This window comes from Chiloscyllium punctatum, chromosome 16, assembly GCF_047496795.1.
Source record: "Chiloscyllium punctatum isolate Juve2018m chromosome 16, sChiPun1.3, whole genome shotgun sequence".
NCBI classification, from domain to species: domain Eukaryota; kingdom Metazoa; phylum Chordata; class Chondrichthyes; order Orectolobiformes; family Hemiscylliidae; genus Chiloscyllium; species Chiloscyllium punctatum.
In genome coordinates this window covers 8,213,519-8,233,882 of record NC_092754.1, presented here as the reverse complement: position 1 = coordinate 8,233,882, position 20,364 = coordinate 8,213,519, and the positions used below count along the sequence as shown (strand labels likewise).

General features: G+C 38.6%; 1 protein-coding gene across 13 annotated transcripts in view; it reads right to left on the bottom strand.

The window, feature by feature from the left end:
• The window catches only part of rerea (arginine-glutamic acid dipeptide (RE) repeats a), a 566,413-nt gene that overhangs the window by 158,898 nt on the left and 387,151 nt on the right, over window positions 1-20,364 (bottom strand). For 11 of the 13 annotated variants that reach the window (XR_011962674.1, XM_072586150.1, XM_072586154.1 and 8 more), the window contains one exon: window positions 18,796-18,895. The exons of the other annotated variants lie outside the window; for them this stretch is intronic. Coding sequence is in view for 10 of the 11 variants with exons in the window: in XM_072586150.1 (XP_072442251.1) it covers window positions 18,796-18,895 (100 nt within the window). In the remaining variant the exon portion in view is untranslated. The remainder of the gene's footprint in view (window positions 1-18,795; window positions 18,896-20,364) is intronic. 13 annotated transcript variants of the gene reach the window in all.

Genomic DNA, 20,364 nt, shown 5'->3' with positions numbered 1-20,364 from the left:
GATAACTTGAGGTTTTATTTTAAAAAAAGGTGACTTTGAGACTACACTGTCTGCTCTTAGGACTCTCCTACAAGGAGAAACAATCTCTCTACATCTATCCTGTCAAGGCCCTACTAATTTTGTGTTTCAGTAAGGTCACATTTCATCTTTCTAACCTCCAATGAATACAGTTCAACGAAACCAGGAGATTAAACGTGAATCCCTTTACTTTCTCAATTTCAGATCATGAATTTATCAGCATTTTGTAAAAATAGAAGCTAAAACAAACAAATAATATTTTATATTTTTCAAAACTGTAGAAGTTTTGTTTTAATCTGCATGGCAATGTCTGATATTTCAAATATAAAAGCAGCCTTTCATGGTCACTAATTGTGTTTAATATTAAGAATTAGGTTTTTAAAAAAGAAATACCTCCTGAAACAAGCTTAACTTTTACAAAAAGCTTATGCAAAGGCTAAAAACGTACATATTTTCATCAAATCAAGACTGCAATATGTAGGAACATCCACACAGCACCCTCTAAAGTAATAGAATTATATCTGCAAATACATTCTAATTCGCTCAAAAAAATGTGCAACCTGCAGGCAGTTAATCCATGTAATATTTTATAAATTTCACTTTGGAAATAGAACCAGTCTTACTCAAGACTGGGATATAGACAGACTCTAACCTCACACCTTTAAGGCATTGTCTAAAAAGTGATGCTTTTTTTTAAATGAAAACCTTTAATTATCTCATGAATGTGACTTAAAAGAAATTCTGAGATTTACATATGAATGAACCGAAACCTGTAACCCATTCTAAAAGATGAAACACTTAACAGTAATCGAGGTTTGTTCAAGGTATCATTTTAGTTGCATGATACTGTAATCTTTTGCTGTAAATACTGTGCCTTATGTCCCTGCTCCACAGCTACAGCACAGATGAAGGAACAGCACTCTGAAAGCTACTACTTGCAAACAAAGTTGTTGGACTATAACGTGGAGTTGTGAGATTTTTAACTGCGTCCACCCAGTCCAACATTGGCTCCTCCACATTAAAGTAGCACAGACTCAATAACAGCAACCTTTGGATTTCTGTACTCTAGCGTGCATGTATAGGCTCACTAACTTGTTGTCAGTTTCAGTGGAGTTAATGATGGTGAACAGTAGCATAACCTCAACAAAACTTCGGTTGTAATTTTAAAACAGTGTATTATTTTTAACATAATGGAAAAATTTGGTGTTACACAAATATAAAAGGTTCCCAAGACTGCCAAGAGTGCTTATGAACTATTTATGAAGTTAGCATGGAACTCAAAACTGTTCTGCCAGTTTTGCTTTAATATCAGTACAAGATCCTGGCCCACGTAACCCCATTCTCAAATTCAATCCCACGCAGTTCTCAAATCACATAGCATTGATGTACACAACACAACACATAGATGAAAATAAAATAATTTCTGCAGTACCATTTGGTCACTAAAAAATTGCTTTCTATTAAGAATTTACTGCCTAACTATATTGCATGTTATATTTGATGGCTGCCAATTCAAAAAAGCTCCAATCCAATTCAGATTAACTGATTATTATCAACTATTAAAGGAACACAAGTGTCCCTTGAGTATGAACATTTGTTTACGGTGATAATCGAATCAGATGTATTGCTGCTGTAATTCAATCAATTAATGAGACCCCAAAAAAAAAATTCACAGGTGGAATCATTTGCCATCATGTGCAACTTCTGAACAATTGTTTGGTTTAAAATGACAATCAGAGATAGCAAAAGATAGGGCAGGTAGTCTGCATCAGTTTATTCATGTTCACAATTATTAATATATCCAAAAATCACTATTTACAAGTCTGCGCAGCAATCTTACAGGATTTCAGAAATTAAAAAGACTGTTAATGGGCATTATTTTGGGAGCAAACACATGGACACATGTACACCAAAGAAAAAAAGACTAAACGGTTCCTTTCTCCATTGAATCAAAAAGCTTGGGTTGAAAGCGTAAATAACGAGGGTTGGCAGTCCTGTCAGAGCAACACAATTTCACTGTACGGTTTCATTGCATGTGCACAAACTGCTCATATGATCTGCCATTTTCTGTCAGCACAAACTGAAGAATAAATTTTCCTTTTGGCATGGCTCAGCTGTCAAGCACCTTTGTGCTATAATGAACTCATGAATTACATCTTGCTGCTCTGACAGTCCCCATCCAACACATCAAAATATTGTTCTTCAATTGTAATTTATAACTTCATTTGCATGCCTCCTTTTCCACTGTGACCTTCCTCAAGTGGCACTGCATGGTTGTAGTCATAACAAGACCACCGATGCATCATTTGTGATTACAACCATTATACTTTCAGCTTCATAGATCATGTTGTAGTTACATTATTCACCAGCATGTCACAAACTGAACTTGTGTCAGCATTTTAAAACTGCATTGTTAATATAAACACTGTTAATACAATTTTTATCACTATTACTGTGATTACATATTAAAAAAAGACGATACTCAGCAGTGTCAAGGTGAACAATACAGCACTATTTCATCTCCCAACGCCCCTCCATACTCAAACAATGCATGCGCACAAATGATACTTCTAGTAGAAAATACATGCTCATTTTCCAGTTCATGTTAGTCTGGTTGATAAGGGATAAGTCAGAATATTAACTCTCAGAATATGGCAGAGAGTCCCAAGTTCCTTTCAATTACAAGTTAAAATGAGTCAGTGCAATAACAAGGGGGTGGGGGGGGGGAAGAATACTGAATAAATTCTACATAAATAGTAGGCAATGACGTGCTTTCCCTCCCATAACCCTTGCCAAGTTGACAAAAACAAATCAAATCTTTCCTCATTGAAAATGAAGTCTGTTTATTTGGGTCCTACTTTCTGCACCATGTTCCCTGATACTATGTTTAGGCTAGGAGAAAACAACTAAACAAATTTGAAGCTAAAAGACAAAGTGAGACAAGTCTCTCAGTCATCCATTATGAAATATGAGGATTCCACTTCAGTTAAATCCTAATTCTGAGACAGCATTGCAGTAAGACTGTTCTTGTATTTACTGTGCCCTTTCCCCCTAATATAATGAGTTCTGCTGGACTGCAGTTTAATATATTTGGATATCGATAATTTTTTATCCAGTTTCTCTCTCAGAATACCTTTATTTCAAAATTTATTAACTCATGGTAGGTATTATCAGCTAGGTCAGCATTTATTGCCTGCCTCTAGTGACCCTTGAGAAGGTGGTGGAGAGCTGTCTCTTGAACCACCTTAGTCCACGTGCTGTAGGTAGATGCACAATGCCCTTAGGGAGAGAGTTCCAGAATCCAGCGAGTGTGAAGAAACAGCAGCAATACATTTCAGAGTCAGAATAATGAGTGGCTTGGAGGGAAACTTGCAGGTAGTGGTGCTCCACCTATCTGCGCCCTTGTCCTTCTAAATGAAAACTGAGATAACGGAGGATGCTGCAAATCAAAACCATAAAGAGAAATTGCTGGAAAAGCTCAGTAAGTTTGCATCTGTGGACAGAAATCGGAGTTAAATGTGTCAGGTAGAGTGACCCTTCCTTAGAACAGTTCTAATGCTGCCAGACCTGCTGAGCTTTTCCAGAAATTTCTGTTTTTTTTCCCTTCTAAATGAAAGTGACTGTGGATCTGGAAGGTGCTGTTTAAGTTTCCTTGCAAATATATCAGGGACTTCTTCCATGACTGGCCTGATAAAAGAAAAATTCATTTCTACCAAACAAATTCGGAGCTATGATCTGTCACAATCTACTAAAGTTGGTAAAACTCACCAGAGTGGTACAAACAAAGCCACGGACCAGCTCTTCTACTTAGGAGTCATGCCTTTTGAGTACAAATATGAAATGACCTCAGAGACAATAGGATTTTCAAATTTGCTCGCTGCTAATCTGACAAACTACTTTCTTAATCTATATGAAGTCAAGGATTTAGCACGATGAGAATTGAAGTGACTTTGTCCCGAATACTAATATATGCTCTACCACAAACTGTATGTAACTACCCTTGGACTACCTTGCTTTATACTACAGCTAGCCAAACAATGTCTGATGGGGGAAAAAAAACACAAAAGGACAAACAAAAATAGTCACAAGGAAAGAAATACTTTCTCTGAAGCCATGGACAACAGATTTTAGGCTAAAGTGGGTAAAAAGTAGTGGTTATGGATGTAAGCACAGAATCAAAGCTTTGAGCTATGTTATATAAATCTGAATGGTACAAACATGAAAAAAGTCGAATGCCTCTGTCTTAACTTGCTCTAGCTGGCAAACTACTGTATCAGCCAATCAGATTCCCTCTAATAGCACTCACATTTCTCTCGCAACCCAAGCGTAGTTGCTACAAATGTGAGGTTTATGTGATTATGTTTTAGGACTATACCTTTTGGTTTTGATGATTATCTTTTTGTACTGCAGCTTTGAATGTAGGGGGAAATGAAGGGAGTCATTTGACCTGTTCCAGAGAGTGTGGCTGATGATAAAGTCTCGTAGGTTTAATTGTTAAGATTACAAAGGAGGTTTCAGAATGTTTTACTGAGTATTAGATGCAAGGTTGTAATGTTGCGACCATGCCAATAAGTAGGCCCTGAACCTTAGGGTCAATATTATTGTTATTTCATTGTTAACTGATCCACTATTCACCATCCATTTACATTTGAGATGAAAAGGGAGTTGGAATCAAGAATAACGAATTAATATTCCTACTTTGGGACAAAGTGAATAAGTTTCCTTGTCAGAAGGAAGAGTTTGAAAGGAACGCATTATAAAATCAGGTTACAGGTTTCCCTGCAGATCCACTAATATCACAGCAACAAAGCAGATTTACGGTTTTGTTTGGCATGGTCTGCAGACCTGAGGTAGGGAACAGAAAAAGGAATAGCCAGACCTGCTTGTTAAACTGAGAAAACGATGACTTTTATTGTTTACCATGCAGCATATGGATAAGAGATGGCACGCTAATTGAAAATGGAGAATTTGAGAGAGGCTGGAAGTTTGGAGCTAGAGGAAGGAATCTATAGTATAATTCTCAGAGAAGGGCAGCTCTGGGATTAGCTGAAGTAGAAAGCAAGCTATCAAGAGCTGAGAGTAATTTTTAGACTGGTTCCTAAGGGACAATGTAACTTAATCATAGCAGAAATGAAAATATCCTGCTAAGTTAAATGGGGAATCTTTTTTCTGTAGATTAAAGTTGAAATTGCCTACGAAAATGAAATAGTGTTTCATCAATAGCATTTTTAATCTTTTGTCACAGCAAGTTTCAAAGATGACATGTTGATGTGGATTCTTTAGCTGTTAACTGGGGGTTTGAATTTCTCTTCTAAAGTTATCGGTCCCTGCACCAAAGTGCACTGAAAGATTTTAGAAACAGTTGATGCCAGGATGTTAAAGAATTATTATTGAAAATAGTAGTGCTTCTGGGAACAAACTAATCTGTTTTGAAACTACTGAATTTAGCTACCATACAAGCCGACTTCCAGATGGGTTTAGTAAATAGGCTAATATTACGAACAATTTAAAACTTAATGCTAATTTTAAATATAAACACTTAAAGTTCAGATACTAAATCATTTAAAAGCATTGAGATCATTTTCTGCGCTCTCCTGACCTAATCAAGATTGAACATAAAACCCTGCCTATGCCACGTGTATCCCAGTTCTAAATCTTTGGGTTGAAGGCAGCAATTAGCTAACTAAATATGGTCACAGTGCATGTAGAGAAGAGCATACTGATGGAGAGTTGGGGAAAAAAAAAGAGAAAAGCAAGAAGGGATCAGGTTTGGTTCCTACTTCAAATTATAGTTCATTGAGTTCTGTTGCAAAGTGCACAAAGGTGGAAGAGGGTACATCCAATACCCCAGTGACCTTTATGCCCTCCATGCTAAGCCATAGAGTCACGTACAGCATGGAAACAGACCCTTTGGTCCAACCCATCCATGCCGACCAGATATCCCAACCCAATCTAGTCCCACCTGCCAGCACCTGGCCCATATCCCTCCAAACTCTTCCTATTCATATTCACATCAAAATGCCTCTTAAATGTTACAATTGTACCAGCCTCTACCACATCCTCTGGCAGCTCATTCCATACACGTACCACACTCTGTGTGAAAAGGTTGCCCCTTAGGTCTCTTTTCTGTCTTTCCCCTCTCACTCGAAACCTATGCCCTCTAGTTCTGGACTCCCCGATCCTATGGAAAAAACTTTGCCTATTTATCCTATCTATGCCCCTAATAATTTTGTAAACCTCTATAAGGTCACCCCTCAGCCTCCGATGCTCCAGGGAAAACAGCCCCAGCCTGTTCAGCCTCTCCCTGTAGCTTAGATCCTCCAACCCTGGCAACATCCTTGTAAATCTTTTCTGAACCCTTTCAAGTTTCACAACATCTTTCCAATAGGAAGGAGACCAGAACTGCATGCAATATTCTAACAGTGGCCCCTAACCAATGTCCTGTACAGCTGCAACATGATCTCCCAACTCCTGTACTCAATACTCTGACCAATAAAGGAAAGCATACCAAACGCCGCCTTCACTATCCTATCTACCTGCGACTCCACTTTCAAGGAGCTATGAACCTGCACTCCAAGGTCTCTTTGTTCAGCAACACTCCCTCGGACCTCACCATTAAGTGTACAAGTCCTGCTAAGATTTGCTTTCCCAAAATGCAGCACCTCGGATTTATCTGAATTAAACTCCATCTGCCACTTCGCAGCCCATTGGCCCATCTGGTCTAGATCCTGTTGTAATCTGAGGTAACCCGCTTCACTGTCCAGTACACCTCCAATTTTGGTGTCTTTCCATGCCCATTTACCAATTCCAGGGCTTCCCAAAGCTTGTGCTCTGACATCAGTGGGGTGGTGTTCATTCACAGCTTTCTACTTTTCAAAAGAAATCTTTTTTTTACTATAATCCTATTAAAGTGTCAATCATCCATACCCTTTAAGGTTATCAATGGTAGAAACCAAAAGCACTTAAAATCCCATTATCATACGTAAGTAAAGATTGTTTAATTGACAACTGTTTCTCTTTGATCTTTTCTGGCAATTATACAATGGTCTTTCCTCAGCCACAATGGTTTCAACAGTCTAATGAATATGAAGGCTCTCAGTTAACACTCACCCTTGTGAAATGAAAATGAAAATCTATCTTTTCTGACAACTGCTTGAGGCAGTCATGCCAGGAAATTTCTCAACTTTCACCATCGAGGATGAAAATTAAACAATTGGAGTGAGGGTTCAAGCGCAAGTAGATGTAGCTGCTCAGGAAATGACAGGGAGGGATAGGGAAAATAAACCTCAAAATAAAGCAACAGTCCAACCAAAATCGTAATCAGGAGAAAGCAATTATAGGATGAGAGGAAGTTTGCTATATATGTAAAAGTGGATAGCAAGAGTTTCTACAAATATTTGAAAGGGAAAAGCACAAGGAAAATGGGTGTTGACCCTGCAGAGAGGAGAATGGTAGTTAATACATAATTTAAAAAAAGGTGGATGAAATAAAAAGATATTTTGCTTCAATCTCCACTATACAAGTTCCAAAAAAACAAAAACAATCTCCAGTCATAGATGTAAATCAGATGGTGGAAGAGAAGGAACTTAGTGAACTGGAATAAATAGGAAAGAGGTACTGAACAAACAGAATGGCATTGTGGCCTGAAGTCACTAGGTCCAGTTGGAGTTCATCCCATGGTCTTAAAAGATGTAACAATGAGGTAAAAAATCTGCAGGTGTTAAATTTCCAAAATCTGCTAGGTAACTCAATTCAAGAGTCTTACTTCTGTGGTAGGCAAAGTAATGGAAAGGGTACTGAGGGATAGGATTTACGAGTATCTGGAAAGACACTGCTTGATTAGGGACAGCCAGCACGGATTTGTGAAGGGTAGGTCTTGCCTTACAAGTCTTATTGAATTCTTCGAGGAGGTGACCAAGCATGTGGATGAGGGTAGAGCAATGGATGTAGTGTACATGGATTTTAGTAAGGCATTTGATAAGGTTCCCCATGGTAGGCTTATGCGGAAAGTCAGGAGGCATGGGATAGAGGGAAATTTGGCCAATTGGATAGAAAACTGGCTAACCGGTAGAAGTCAGAGAGTGGTGGTAGATGGTAAATATTCAGCATGGAGTCCAGTTACAAGTGGAGTTCCGCAGGGATCAGTTCTGGGTCCTCTGCTGTTTGTAATTTTTATTAATGACTTAGAGGAGGGAGTCGAAGGGTGGGTCAGTAAATTTGCAGATGATACAAAGATAGGTGGAGTTGTGGACAGTGAGGAGGGCTGTTGTCGGCTGCAGAGGGACTTAGATATGATGCAGAGCTGGGCTGAGGAGTGGCAGATGGAGTTCAACCCTGCCAAGTGTGAGGTTGTCCATTTTGGAAGAACAAATAAGAATGCGGAATACAGGGTTAATGGTAGGGTTCTTGGTCAGGTGGAGGAACAGAGGGATCTTGGGGTCTATGTACATAGATCTTTGAAGGTTGCCACTCAGGTGGATAGAGTTTGTAAGAAGGCCTATGGAGTATTATCGTTCATTAGCAGAGGGATTGAATTCAAGAGTCGTGAGGTGATGTTGCAGCTGTACAGGACTTTGGTTAGGCCACAGTTAGAGTACTGTGTGCAGTTCTGGTCGCCTCACTTTAGGAAAGATGTGGAAGCTTTGGAGAGGGTGCAGAGAAGATTTACCAGGATGTTGCCTGGAATGGAGAGTAGGTCGTACGAGGATAGGTTGAGAGTTCTCGGCCTTTTCTCGTTGGAACGGCGAAGGATGAGGGGTGACTTGATAGAGGTTTATAAGATGATCAGAGGAATAGATAGAGTAGACAGTCAGAAACTTTTTCCCCGGGTACAACAGAGTGTTACAAGGGGACATAAATTTAAGGTGAAGGGTGGAAGGTATAGGGGAGATGTCAGGGGTGGGTTCTTTACCCAGAGAGTGGTGGGGGCATGGAATGCGCTGCCCGTGGGAGTGGTAGAGTCAGATTCATTGGCGACCTTTAAGCGGCATTTGGATAGGTACATGGATGGGTGCTTAATCTAGGATAGAAGTTCGGCACAACATCGTGGGCCGAAGGGCCTGTTCTGTGCTGTATTGTTCTATGTTCTATGTTCTAAGAGATGAAGGCAGAAAAAAGGAAACCATTGTACCTTGGAATTTAGAAAAATTCCAAGTAACTAGTACATAAAGGAAATCATGACTAACTAATTTATTGGAGTTCTTTGAATGAGTAACAAGCGCTGTTGATACACGGGAGCCTGCAGATCTACTTTACTTGTATTTCCAGAAGGCATATGACAAGGAGCTACATTAAAGACTTTTGTGCAGAGTAGGAGCTCATGGTATACAAGATTTACTGAGTTAGATGCAATGACGCAGTAGATAAACTTTCAGATGACACAGACAGGTAGGAAGAGGACACAGGAGAATGCATATGATACAGATAGCTGAGATCAGGTGTTCTAGTGCATAAATCACAATGTTTCTACATAAATACAACAAGCAATTAAAAAAGGTTAATGGAATGCTACTCTATTATGAGAGGAACTGAACATAAAAGTAAAGGGGTTATTCTTCTGTTGCATGAGGCACTCGTGACACCACATTTTCAGCACTGTGTACAGTCCTCACCTCGCTATTTAAAGATAGATGCATTTGTTTAGGAGGCAGTTCAAAGAAGGCTTATTAGATTGATACCTGGAATGAATGAGTCATCTTATGAGGAAAGGCTAGACAGACTGGGCTTGTTTTCACTGGAGTTGAGAAGAGATAGGCTGTTTGAAGTTTACAAGACCCTGAACAATCTTGAAAAGGTGGATGTGGAAAGAATATTTCCTCTTGGGGGGAGTCTGTAATGAGGGCTTAAAAACGAAAAATGAAGAGTCTCTCTTTCAGGACAGAGATTGGGAAAAATAACTTCTCTAACAGTTGAACAACTTGGAATTCTGCCTGAAAAGGTAGTGTCAAGGAATATTTTTTAAGATAAAGTCAATAGATTCTTGTTAGACAACGAATCAAATGTTCATGAGGCTAGGTAGGAATGTGGAATTTGATACACAATTAGATCAGTTATCGCTTTATTGAATGGTGGAGCAGGCTTGAGAAGCCAAATTACTTCAGCTCCTTTGTTGGTCAGCTGTGGTTTTCCATTCCTCCATTTGCTTGCATATGATCTCTGTACAAAAATGTTTGTAAATCCACAGACTGAGACAATGTCCAAAGTCAGAGGAGATAAAGTTATTATACAGCCAGGTCTACGAAGGGTGAAACACATTTTCATAGAAAGTGTATTGGAAATCTAGAATGCTCTCCTTCCAAAATCAGAAGTCACACAAGGCCAGGTTATAGCCCAACAGATTTATTTGAAAATAAAACAAGCTTTTGGAGCATAGGTCCTTCTTCACTCCTTCCAAAAGACAGATCAATTGAAAAGCTAAAACCTGAAATGGTTCGATTTTTATTCGGCAAGGTTATCAAGGGATTCAATGCCAAGAGGGGCAGATGAAGATATCAAGGTAAAAACAATGACTGCAGATGCTGAAAACCAAATACTGGATTAGTGGTGCTGGAAGAGCACAGCAGTTCAGGCAGCATCCAGGCTTTTGCCTGAAACGTCGATTTCGCTGCTCGTTGGATGCTGCCTGAACTACTGTGCTCTTCCAGCACCACTAATCCAAAAGATGAAGATATCAGTCAGGCATGAAAGGCAAAGTAATTTGAAATGCCTACTTCTAGCTCTATAATGCGTAGAAATGGAAGACCTCAACTTCAAGAGCCAGACTTCTATCGGGAACAAACACATAGATGTAGTGGGCTGCTGGCATCCATGCAATCATCAAGGACAGTGACTTTCTGAAAGAATGGAGAAAGAATGTTTCTTTCAAGGTTGCAAAAAAAAATGTGCGTTTGTCACTTTAAAACTCTCACTTGGAGCAGTTTACAGATGACCTTGCTTGTAGGTGTTACTTAATCAAAAGCAACCATATTCTGCAATGTGCTAAGTAAACCTAAATGCAGTGTAAAACTTTCAGCTCTGGCTTCAAACTAACCCTATGGAAAAGTGAACAATCCAAAACTTTATCAAGAAGTGGATTGTTTGCAATCTGGATTTAATTAATAAATTGAAGAATTTCTGTTGGCACTGACATAACATTTTAGGCGGTAATCAAATCAAGCTTTGCCTTTTCTTATGGCTCTGGTTTGCCTCATCGCATGCACCACCCATGGGCTAGAGAATTGGGGGCTTGAAGAAATCTGCAACCAATCTTCAACAAGTTCCATCTGGAAAATGTCTACTGGCACGAGTACAAGAAAGAAGATTTTTTTTTCCTCTCCTCTTCCCCCTACTGCCCTTGAAGCACCTGGACTTTGCTTGATACAGCAGCACAGTTGCAATTGGCAACACTGCGTTGGGCTTGGAAGTACATACTTAACTCAGGCTGCTGTTGATTTCCATGAATGTGGAATAAATCTCTGTGCAATCATCAGTAAAGTGAGGGAAATATCCATCAAGAATGTGTCAGTTGACACTGCACCAGAACCAAGATCGTTTGATTCTGGACATTATTATAACTTTAAACTGGATTGGGATGCAAATAAGACCTGAATGCCAGGGGTAGATGGGAGTAACAATCCTGAACATTGAGACAACATTTAGCTGATAGCATCAAAGGGCCACGAGTAAAAATGAAGCCAATGGGAGTCAAATAGGATACTCTCCAGCAATCAGAATTATAAATGACACAAAGGAAAATGGTAATTGGCCGTTGCAGGTCAACTACTGCACCATGAGAGTTTCTCAAAAATGTTCACAGTCCAAATGTTTTCAGCTACCTCTTCAATAATGTTTCACTCCCCATAAGATTAAGAGTGAGGCATGCAATTTCTCATTTCTTGGATCCATTCACCTTTCCAGTGATAATGAAGTATCTTCCTACATCAGGACTTCTTAAGTTAATAGATGGTAACATTCATACCTCACAAGTGCTTGATACTGATTATCTTTAACAAGACAAAGCTTGGCTGGCTCCTCCAGCATTCAAAAGCACCACACCATCAATATCTTGATATATTTAACAGATATTTAACTTCGAAATTCATATCAAATTTAGGTTAAAATGCAGAGGTTTACAATAAGCGATTAATTCCATGATCTCTCAAAGCTTCACCATCATCAGCAACATTCAAGATAGGATTCATAATAGACACCATTTACTTTGAAAGAAACAGCTGCAACAATCAAGAAGCTTGACACCATCTTGAACAGGACAATTTATTTGACTGCAGTAAGCAAAAACTGCAAGATGCTTTACAATAACTCAATAAGGTTGTGGGAATATATCCAAGTTATGTATCTAACTTGGATATATATTGCTGCTGGCCCAAAATCTTGAAATTTCTGACTTATCATCATCACATGCACTTCAAGTCATTAAAAATGGACAATTAATGCAGTGTTTCCCACATCCCAAGAACAATTGATGACAATGGCTTACAAGGATTAGAATGTCTTCATAGCCAAAGCAGTAATTTGCAATGTCTAAATATCAAAGTATGTTATTTATGAAATGTTCAAACCGGTTACTTGCTTAGGAATGCTTAGGTGAGCAGAGAAACATTTCACAAATCCAATTGCAGGAGCCCACTCCACTGGTGCAACCGCAATGGAGTGCCACCATTTTAAAGGTTACTAATCAATCTTAAATTTCTGCAACAGTCATCTGCATGATCTGGGCAGGCAGCCATGGATGTATGGGTGCATTAAATATTCCTCTCTCTCGCCCACTGAATGACACAGCAAGGACTCTAGCACAGGACACACAGGACCTGTATTATGCTGAGGTATGTCTTGGTTTGTAGGCTTTTCAAGGTAAATTAAACAAATACGATTCTGTTCGGTTGAATGACTTACCAGAAAATGTTAACCATTGTTCTCAACAGGAGAGGCAAATCTTGGATGGAAATTCTACTTGTTATTTCATTAAAGTATTCCTATCTTTAGTCTAAAAATATAGCAGTTTTGCAATGTAATAAATACGACTTCAAATAAAATTCAATATTCAAAAACAAGAGCCTTGTTTTAATTTTCTTTTTAAAGATATAAATCTTACCCCTTCTCCCAACCCTAGTTATTCGCCTTCCATTCTGTTTCTGAGCTTCCTTAAATCAGTGCTACCCATGACCAAGAAAATTTTGTTGACCACCACTTTTTTAGCTTAAGGCAGGGGGCATACTCTGTGCATTGAAGGCAGTTCTTCCATCCAGCACGAAATGGATGCAGTACTAAAATAAGAGATATACGTCAACAGAGTTGACTCAAATGCTGATCATGAAAAAGGCAAAGTGATAATATCAAATATTTAATCTCATCTAAAGTGTTCCCATTTGTGATTAAATGAACAGCAAATCTGGGAGGGGTGTAATATCACAGCAAATAGAGGGGAAAATACTAACTGCAACATAACTCAAACCAGCAGTTTAATCAACATGTTTATGCTGATAATTTGCTGTTTGTTTATGGTAAAACAAAAATTGTAGTGTGAAGTTTAAGAGTGACTTCTTGAATGAAGAAATATTTGGCTTTTTAAAAATTTGAATGCAATCAATGTAGATATTTGGTGTCTACATCTGACTCACAGGGTCTGGATTTAACAGATAAACTGAAAAGTAATGCAAGGTGATAATAAACATTCCTGATTTTAGTCTGGCTGTTTCAACAAAGTTCTGAGATGAGCAACATGCCTCCAAAAGGGAGGGGAATGGCAAATCCATGTAAATTCTAAACTGATTTCAGCTGGAAAATCATGAAAATAGGTTACATTTTTCCTGAGGAAAGGGGCATGAGACTTAAAAAGAAAATACATTTTTCTCCCAAACAGATGACAAAACTAGCCCGTTTTAATGACTTTGTTAAAATTAATTGTGACACTGAATAATTTAGCATGCCCATTTTCATTGTGCACATCCATATGAAGCTCAAGAACAGTTCAGTCCTTCCAGAGGCTCACTGATCATCCCAGCATATATAGTTCATCCCAGAGACTACTCTGGAAAAGGCACATTATTAGCGTTTGCGAAACATTGGCAGCTAGCACACCACCTTCTATTAACAATCCAGACCAAATTACCATACATTCCAATTGTGAACAACATGCATTCTAAATAGTTTTATGCTTTAACAAGCACAGGAAACTGTTTTTAAAATAAACTCCTTACAGCTAAGAGGGTCAAGATCTCCAACTTCTTCCATCTTTTAATGAATGCATAGTACAGCACCAACCAGTGAAGGCATTGCAAAGAAAGATATGATTTGCTGTACTCCCAAGACATCGTTTTGAAGCCTGACATTTGATGTGGCCAGAGTGGGAGAAACAGAGGCTTTGGTGATAGAGTAGAAAAGTGTTCAATTTTCACGGAGTTTTGGAAACCTCTCTTTTCAATGACTTGGAGCAAGAATAGCAAGGGGTTATAGTCAGTCTGGCCATGCTCAGTATTCAAAATCACAAGACACCAGGTTTAGGATCCTGAGTTCAGAGGGGAAGGAACCTGAGCTGGAATTAGAAATTAAAACATCAGTGAATGAATCTGAAAGGCAGAGGTAGCAGAGCTTAGATAAGAAATAACTGAGTTTAGCAAGGCTAGACGGAAAATATTTTAACGCAAGGACTCTGAGAAGCAAGATAGATGAGCTGAGGGCATAGATTGGCACATGGGAAGACGATGTCTTAACTACAGCTGAGACTTGGCTAAAAGACAGTGAGAGGAAGAGAGAGGAAATGGGGGTCACAGTTGATCAAGGAATTAATTATAGCAGTGAGGAAGGATGATATCATGGAAGAATCATCAAATAAGGTCATATGGAAAGAGTCAACATACTACAGATTATGTACTGTAGGCCACCCAACAGTCTAGGAGAGATTGGGGAAGAACTTTTATAGCGAGTATGCAGCAAGCCTAACAAGGGAAGAGTTCCCCATACTTGTATATCAAGGCATATCAACAGACAAGCACTGTGATGGCAGTGACCATAACTTAATTAAATGCAGGATCTACTTATGGAATAAGTTAATGATGGGCCAGGAATAAAAATTTTTCATTGATAAAAAGCTAGGTTTACTAAGAATATATACAATTTGGCCCAAGCACACCATAAACAGCAGCTTGCTGAAAGAACTGTCAGAGCAGAACTGGGGGAGGTACACGAGGGAAAAGTAGTGAGAGTGGAGGGCAAATACGTTCCCATAATGACAAAGGGTGGGGCCAAGATTGGAGATCCTGGAAATAGTAAGGGGCATGAGAGTTAGCATCTAACTTGCACATCTCTGGACTGTGGGAGGAAATGCATGAAGACATATATAGTCACCTCAACCATGCTACTGTACCATCTTTTTAAATTCATATGATCTGTCTCATAGAATCATTAGTGTGGAAAGAGGCAATGTGGCTCATCAAGTCTGTCCCAACCCTCTGAAAAACATCTCACCCACAGCCTGTCCCCCATTCTATCCCTGGAACCCTACTTTACCATAGCTACTCTACCTAGCCTGCACATCACTGGACACTATGGGTAATTTAGCATGGCCAATGCACTTAACCTGCACATCTTTGGATTGTGGGAGGAAACTTACACAGACATGAGAAGAATGTGCAAACTTCACACAGACGATGCTGGAATCAAACTGCTGTGAGGCAGCACTAACCACTGAGGCACCATTCCGCACAAACTATAGACTCACTCAACCTGTGTCTCACTCTGGACGTGATCTATCCTTCCAGACTGTCCAAAGTTTACCGGTAAGATTATGACAGGTGTAGATAGGATGCTGTTGTTTCCATCAGTGGGGGAGTCAATAATAAGGTGACAGGATTAACATAAACTATAAAGGGTTGAGAGAGGAGTTAAGGAGAATTACGTTTTCACTGAGGATGGTAGGAGTCTAGGTCTCACTGCATGAAAAGGTGGTTAGATCAGAAACACCCAGATTTTAAGCAGTATTTAAATATACACTTGCATTGTCATAGCCTCCAGATTATGGGCCAAAAGCTAAAAAATTGGACTACTATAGTCAGATCTTTGTTGACTGGTACAGATACAATGGGCCCAATGATTTCTTCTGCGCTGTAAACGTCTATGTGTAATGGCAATTAATATATGGTTGGGGCTTTGCTGCTCAAGAGCTCACAATTTCAGAATGACATCATCATGACCCAGAGTTTGGGAAGCTCTGCAGAGTGAATTTGAAAGGTTTTCCCAAGTGATGTAAATATTGAATGTACAGATTTGTCAAGAAATACAGATTAATTCAAACATTGAGTTTAGAAAAGAAGGATGTAGAAATGCATTAGCAAGAATGACATTGAGAAGGCAGTGGGAGAAACAACTGTGTGTAAAGGAGCAAGTCTGGACTGGAATCAATGTAGAGAAATGAAACAGGAACTACTAAGATGCATGCACAGAAAGGATTTTACTAGCTGACAGATTATAGCCAAATGTAAGCTCTAATACAGAAAACTGTAAGTCAAAGCAAATTTACGAAGCTTGTCAATGCTCGAACTATTTTGTTTTAATTCAGTTAATGCTAGTTCCAATGTGGCCCATCGCCAGAATTTTACAAACAACTGGAATTGGACTTTCTGAATACTGTAAATCTATACTCCTATTTCCAAATTACATTATTGCCCCTGCACATCATTCCCCATTGAGAGCATGCTGCCTGCCAATTCTCTCTTCAGCCACTGAGTGGATTGCAGTGTCTCCAATTTTCTTTCTCCCTCATCCCTGTGGGAAATTATGTGCCACTACTCTGCGCTTGACAGAAATATTGTGATTAGGAATTTCCTTAGTATGCAACCAGAGTAATGACATATCCTACCAGCCTTTGAAGTACAACAATATTATATATCCCATTTTTCACAACACTTCGACTGAAGGAGTCAATATCACTCAGTTGTCATCGCACTGTAAAAAAAAACATTCTGACTGGCTTTAATAGCACGAATTTTGAAAACTGGCACTGACATTTATTGTAAAAGAAAGAATTGGTAAATTATTCATGAAAAAGGTGTATATTTTTCAGCTTTTCCTGAAAATGCAAACATTCAGCCTGCGTTCAGAGTGCATCCATGATGAAACCTTAAAAAAAAGGTCATAATTTTCATTAAGGGCCATACTGTAAGAGGTAGGGTGTAGCACATTTTTAAAATAAGTTCCCAAGCAAAAAAAAAACATTCTTAAAAATGTACGTTTTACCATAATACAATTTTTAAGGTCCCTTTGAGAGCTCAGGTTAAAATATAATCAGCTATAATCCTGAGGTATCCATTATCATCTTTTTCTCTAGCTAGCAAAGTCTATTCACTGAGAATTTCAGCAAAATGTAAATGAATTGATCCAATGCATCTTATACAATTACAGCAGTTTGAATATTTGTCATATAAATCACGATTGGAAGAATACATTTATTACATTTCAGAATACAGCTGAATGACATTTCTCATTTTCTGTCCCTCATAGCTATCTTTCACAATTAACATTAAATTCCATCGCTTTCTGCCGCAGTCTGCCATTACATAAATAAAACATTGTGGTAGTGAGCTGCCAGCTTTGATTTATACAATGTGCTGCAGTAAAATTGATGAAGTTCTCATCATGCTTTCATAACTTTCTAAGAATTAGCAATGCATATCATATGACACTTCATAGAAATGTACCAACATCAAAATCGATAGTTGTGAGACGATTTAAAATATAGATACATATTTTGATTGTTCATAGTTTTAATATCCACTGTTTTAAAAAAACATTTTCTGGTTATTAAATGGTCGACATTTTCCACGTCCTTCAACATTCAGAGCCAACATTTATTCAGTATGCAACTTCCATGAGTGCCTCACTTTGCATCTGAAAACAGAGTCATACAAGGCTCCTCCTCAGTAAATGGATGCTAGCTCTATTAAAGTGCCCAACTTTGATTCCAAAACTTAAGCCTTTTTGTAACAAAGCTTTCAATAACTCATTATGTTAAGGTACAATTTTAAGATGGAACAATATCAGAAAGCAATCAATATTAATAACCAGGAAACTACAGCAATTCTTTTTCATTTTAATAGCTATTCAATGAGTATTCAAGTAAATACATTGTGTACATTTAATCAAATTCAAAGATATGAACTTGAATACAAGTTTTACATTAAACTTCACAATTTCAAAACTTAAGGAAATAAAAGGAGTATTGTATTAGAGCTGATAACCATCTTTTTGAGGACAGGACTTATTTAATTCAAGGTGGGGAAGTCAAGAAATTTGTGTTCTTTTGTTTTTTTCTGGGATGGGAGCATAACTGGCAAGGTTAGTGTTTATTGTCTGCCCTAATTGCCCTTGAACTAAGTGGTTTGCTGGATCAATTCGGAGTGCATTTAAGAGTCAAACGTATCACTGTGGTTCTGGTTTCACATCTATGCCAGAACTAGTAAGGAAGGCAGATTTTTCCTTTCAATTCCAAATTAATTGAATTTAAATTCCACCAGCTGCCATGGTGGAGCTTGAACCCTATGTCTCCTGGGTTTCTGGATTAATAGACCAGTGACATTACCATGATGGCACCATCTCTGGCTCAGGATTTTAAAGCACTTGGAAAATATAGGCCAATTAATAACCAGAACAATGCACATTGAAAAGTGGTATGCCTTTTCAATTTTATAATCTATTTGCTAAAATAATTTGGAGGTCATTGCTTTAAGCAATGACATAATGTCACATCTGGAGCTCAGCAAATTGCCGAATGCAAAGGAAACTTACAGTATTTAAAGCATTTACTGTAGTATCATCACGAGATGCTGCAAGACAGCCATCTTCTGTAGATCCACCATCACACATCCCTGCAAAGGCAGCCATACTCCTACATGGAAACACATTTTGCATTATTCCGAATATATATTAAAAAAAATCGAAATAGGAAATTATAATGCAAATACTGCAAAGTAAAACATCCCTTCTAATTTTCAGCTTCAGGTGAGTTAATACTTCTGCAACTACACAAAAGGTTTACATTTATATGGCACTTTTGTGTAATGTACCAAGACAATTCACAAAGGGATTGTAAAAGGAATTATACCAGTAAGCCTTGTAAAGATCAATTAGGCCAAACCTAAGAATACAGTTCGGCCTAAAAGGAATATCTTAAAAGAGAAAAGTGAGGTAGAGAAATAAAGAGACATAGGTGGGGAATTTCAGAACTTGCAGCCTAAGCAACTGTAGGTATTGAACACAATCGTGGGACAATTAAAATTCTGTCAGGCAATTTCATGATTAGTGAAGCACCTGGGTAATTTGTCAGCAGCAAATATTTTATCAACATAGCTGACTTCTTACAAAGCTCACACATTTATTTAATTGGTATGTGAAAGTATTTTAAATATCTCTATGTTTGCTATTATAATAGCCAACCTCACTGCACCATTGTTGGCTCTGCTGCATGGAGGAGGAGATAAAGAGCAGGAATGCTACAGTAACAGGAAATTCAATATAAGGGGAGCAGACAGAAGGTTCTGTGGCTGCAAGCAAGACTCCAGAATGGTACATTGCCTCCTGAGTGCTAGAGTCACAGGACATTGTGAATTGCAAGGGTGAGTAGCCAGTGGTTGTGATATGCATTGGCATCAATAACAAAAGAGAGGAGGGTCCTGAAAGTAGAATACAGGGAGGTAGGAAGTACATTAGAAAATAGGACCTCAGATAGTAATCTCAGGATTGCTACCAATGCCACATCACAGTCAGAATAGAAATAACATGCTATATTGATGGCTACATAGCTGTACAGATGGTGCAAGGGGGAGAGTTTCAGATTCCTGGGGCATTGGGCCTGATGGCATCAGGACAAGCTGAATCAGTTACACTTGGGCAGGACCGGAACTTATGTCCTACAGGATGTATTTGAAAATGTGGTTGAGGAGGTATAAAATAAAATGGTAGGTGAATGGGAACCTGTACAGGTCGATGGATGACAGAAAAATAGGAATGAAACAAAGACATATTGGAAAATAAGAAAGTTGATGTGCAGGGAAATAAAGGGCGAGAATCAAGCAGGGCCACAGTAAAGGAGGCTAAGAATGTTAAAAGGACAAGCATTATGGATTTGTGCCCTAAGGTATGGAGCATTTGCAATAAAATAGATGAAATCAGTTAAGCAAACAGATTTAAATGGGTATGAAAGAGTGGGGATGAAAGAAATGTTAGCAAGTTTTGAGAAGATTTGTAGCTCAGGTTGAGGTTCTGGATGTAGGTTTGGTTGCTGAGCTGGAAGGTTCATTTTCAGACATTTCATCACCAAAGCTTCATCCAGAGGCTCACTGAAGATGTTACCTAGTA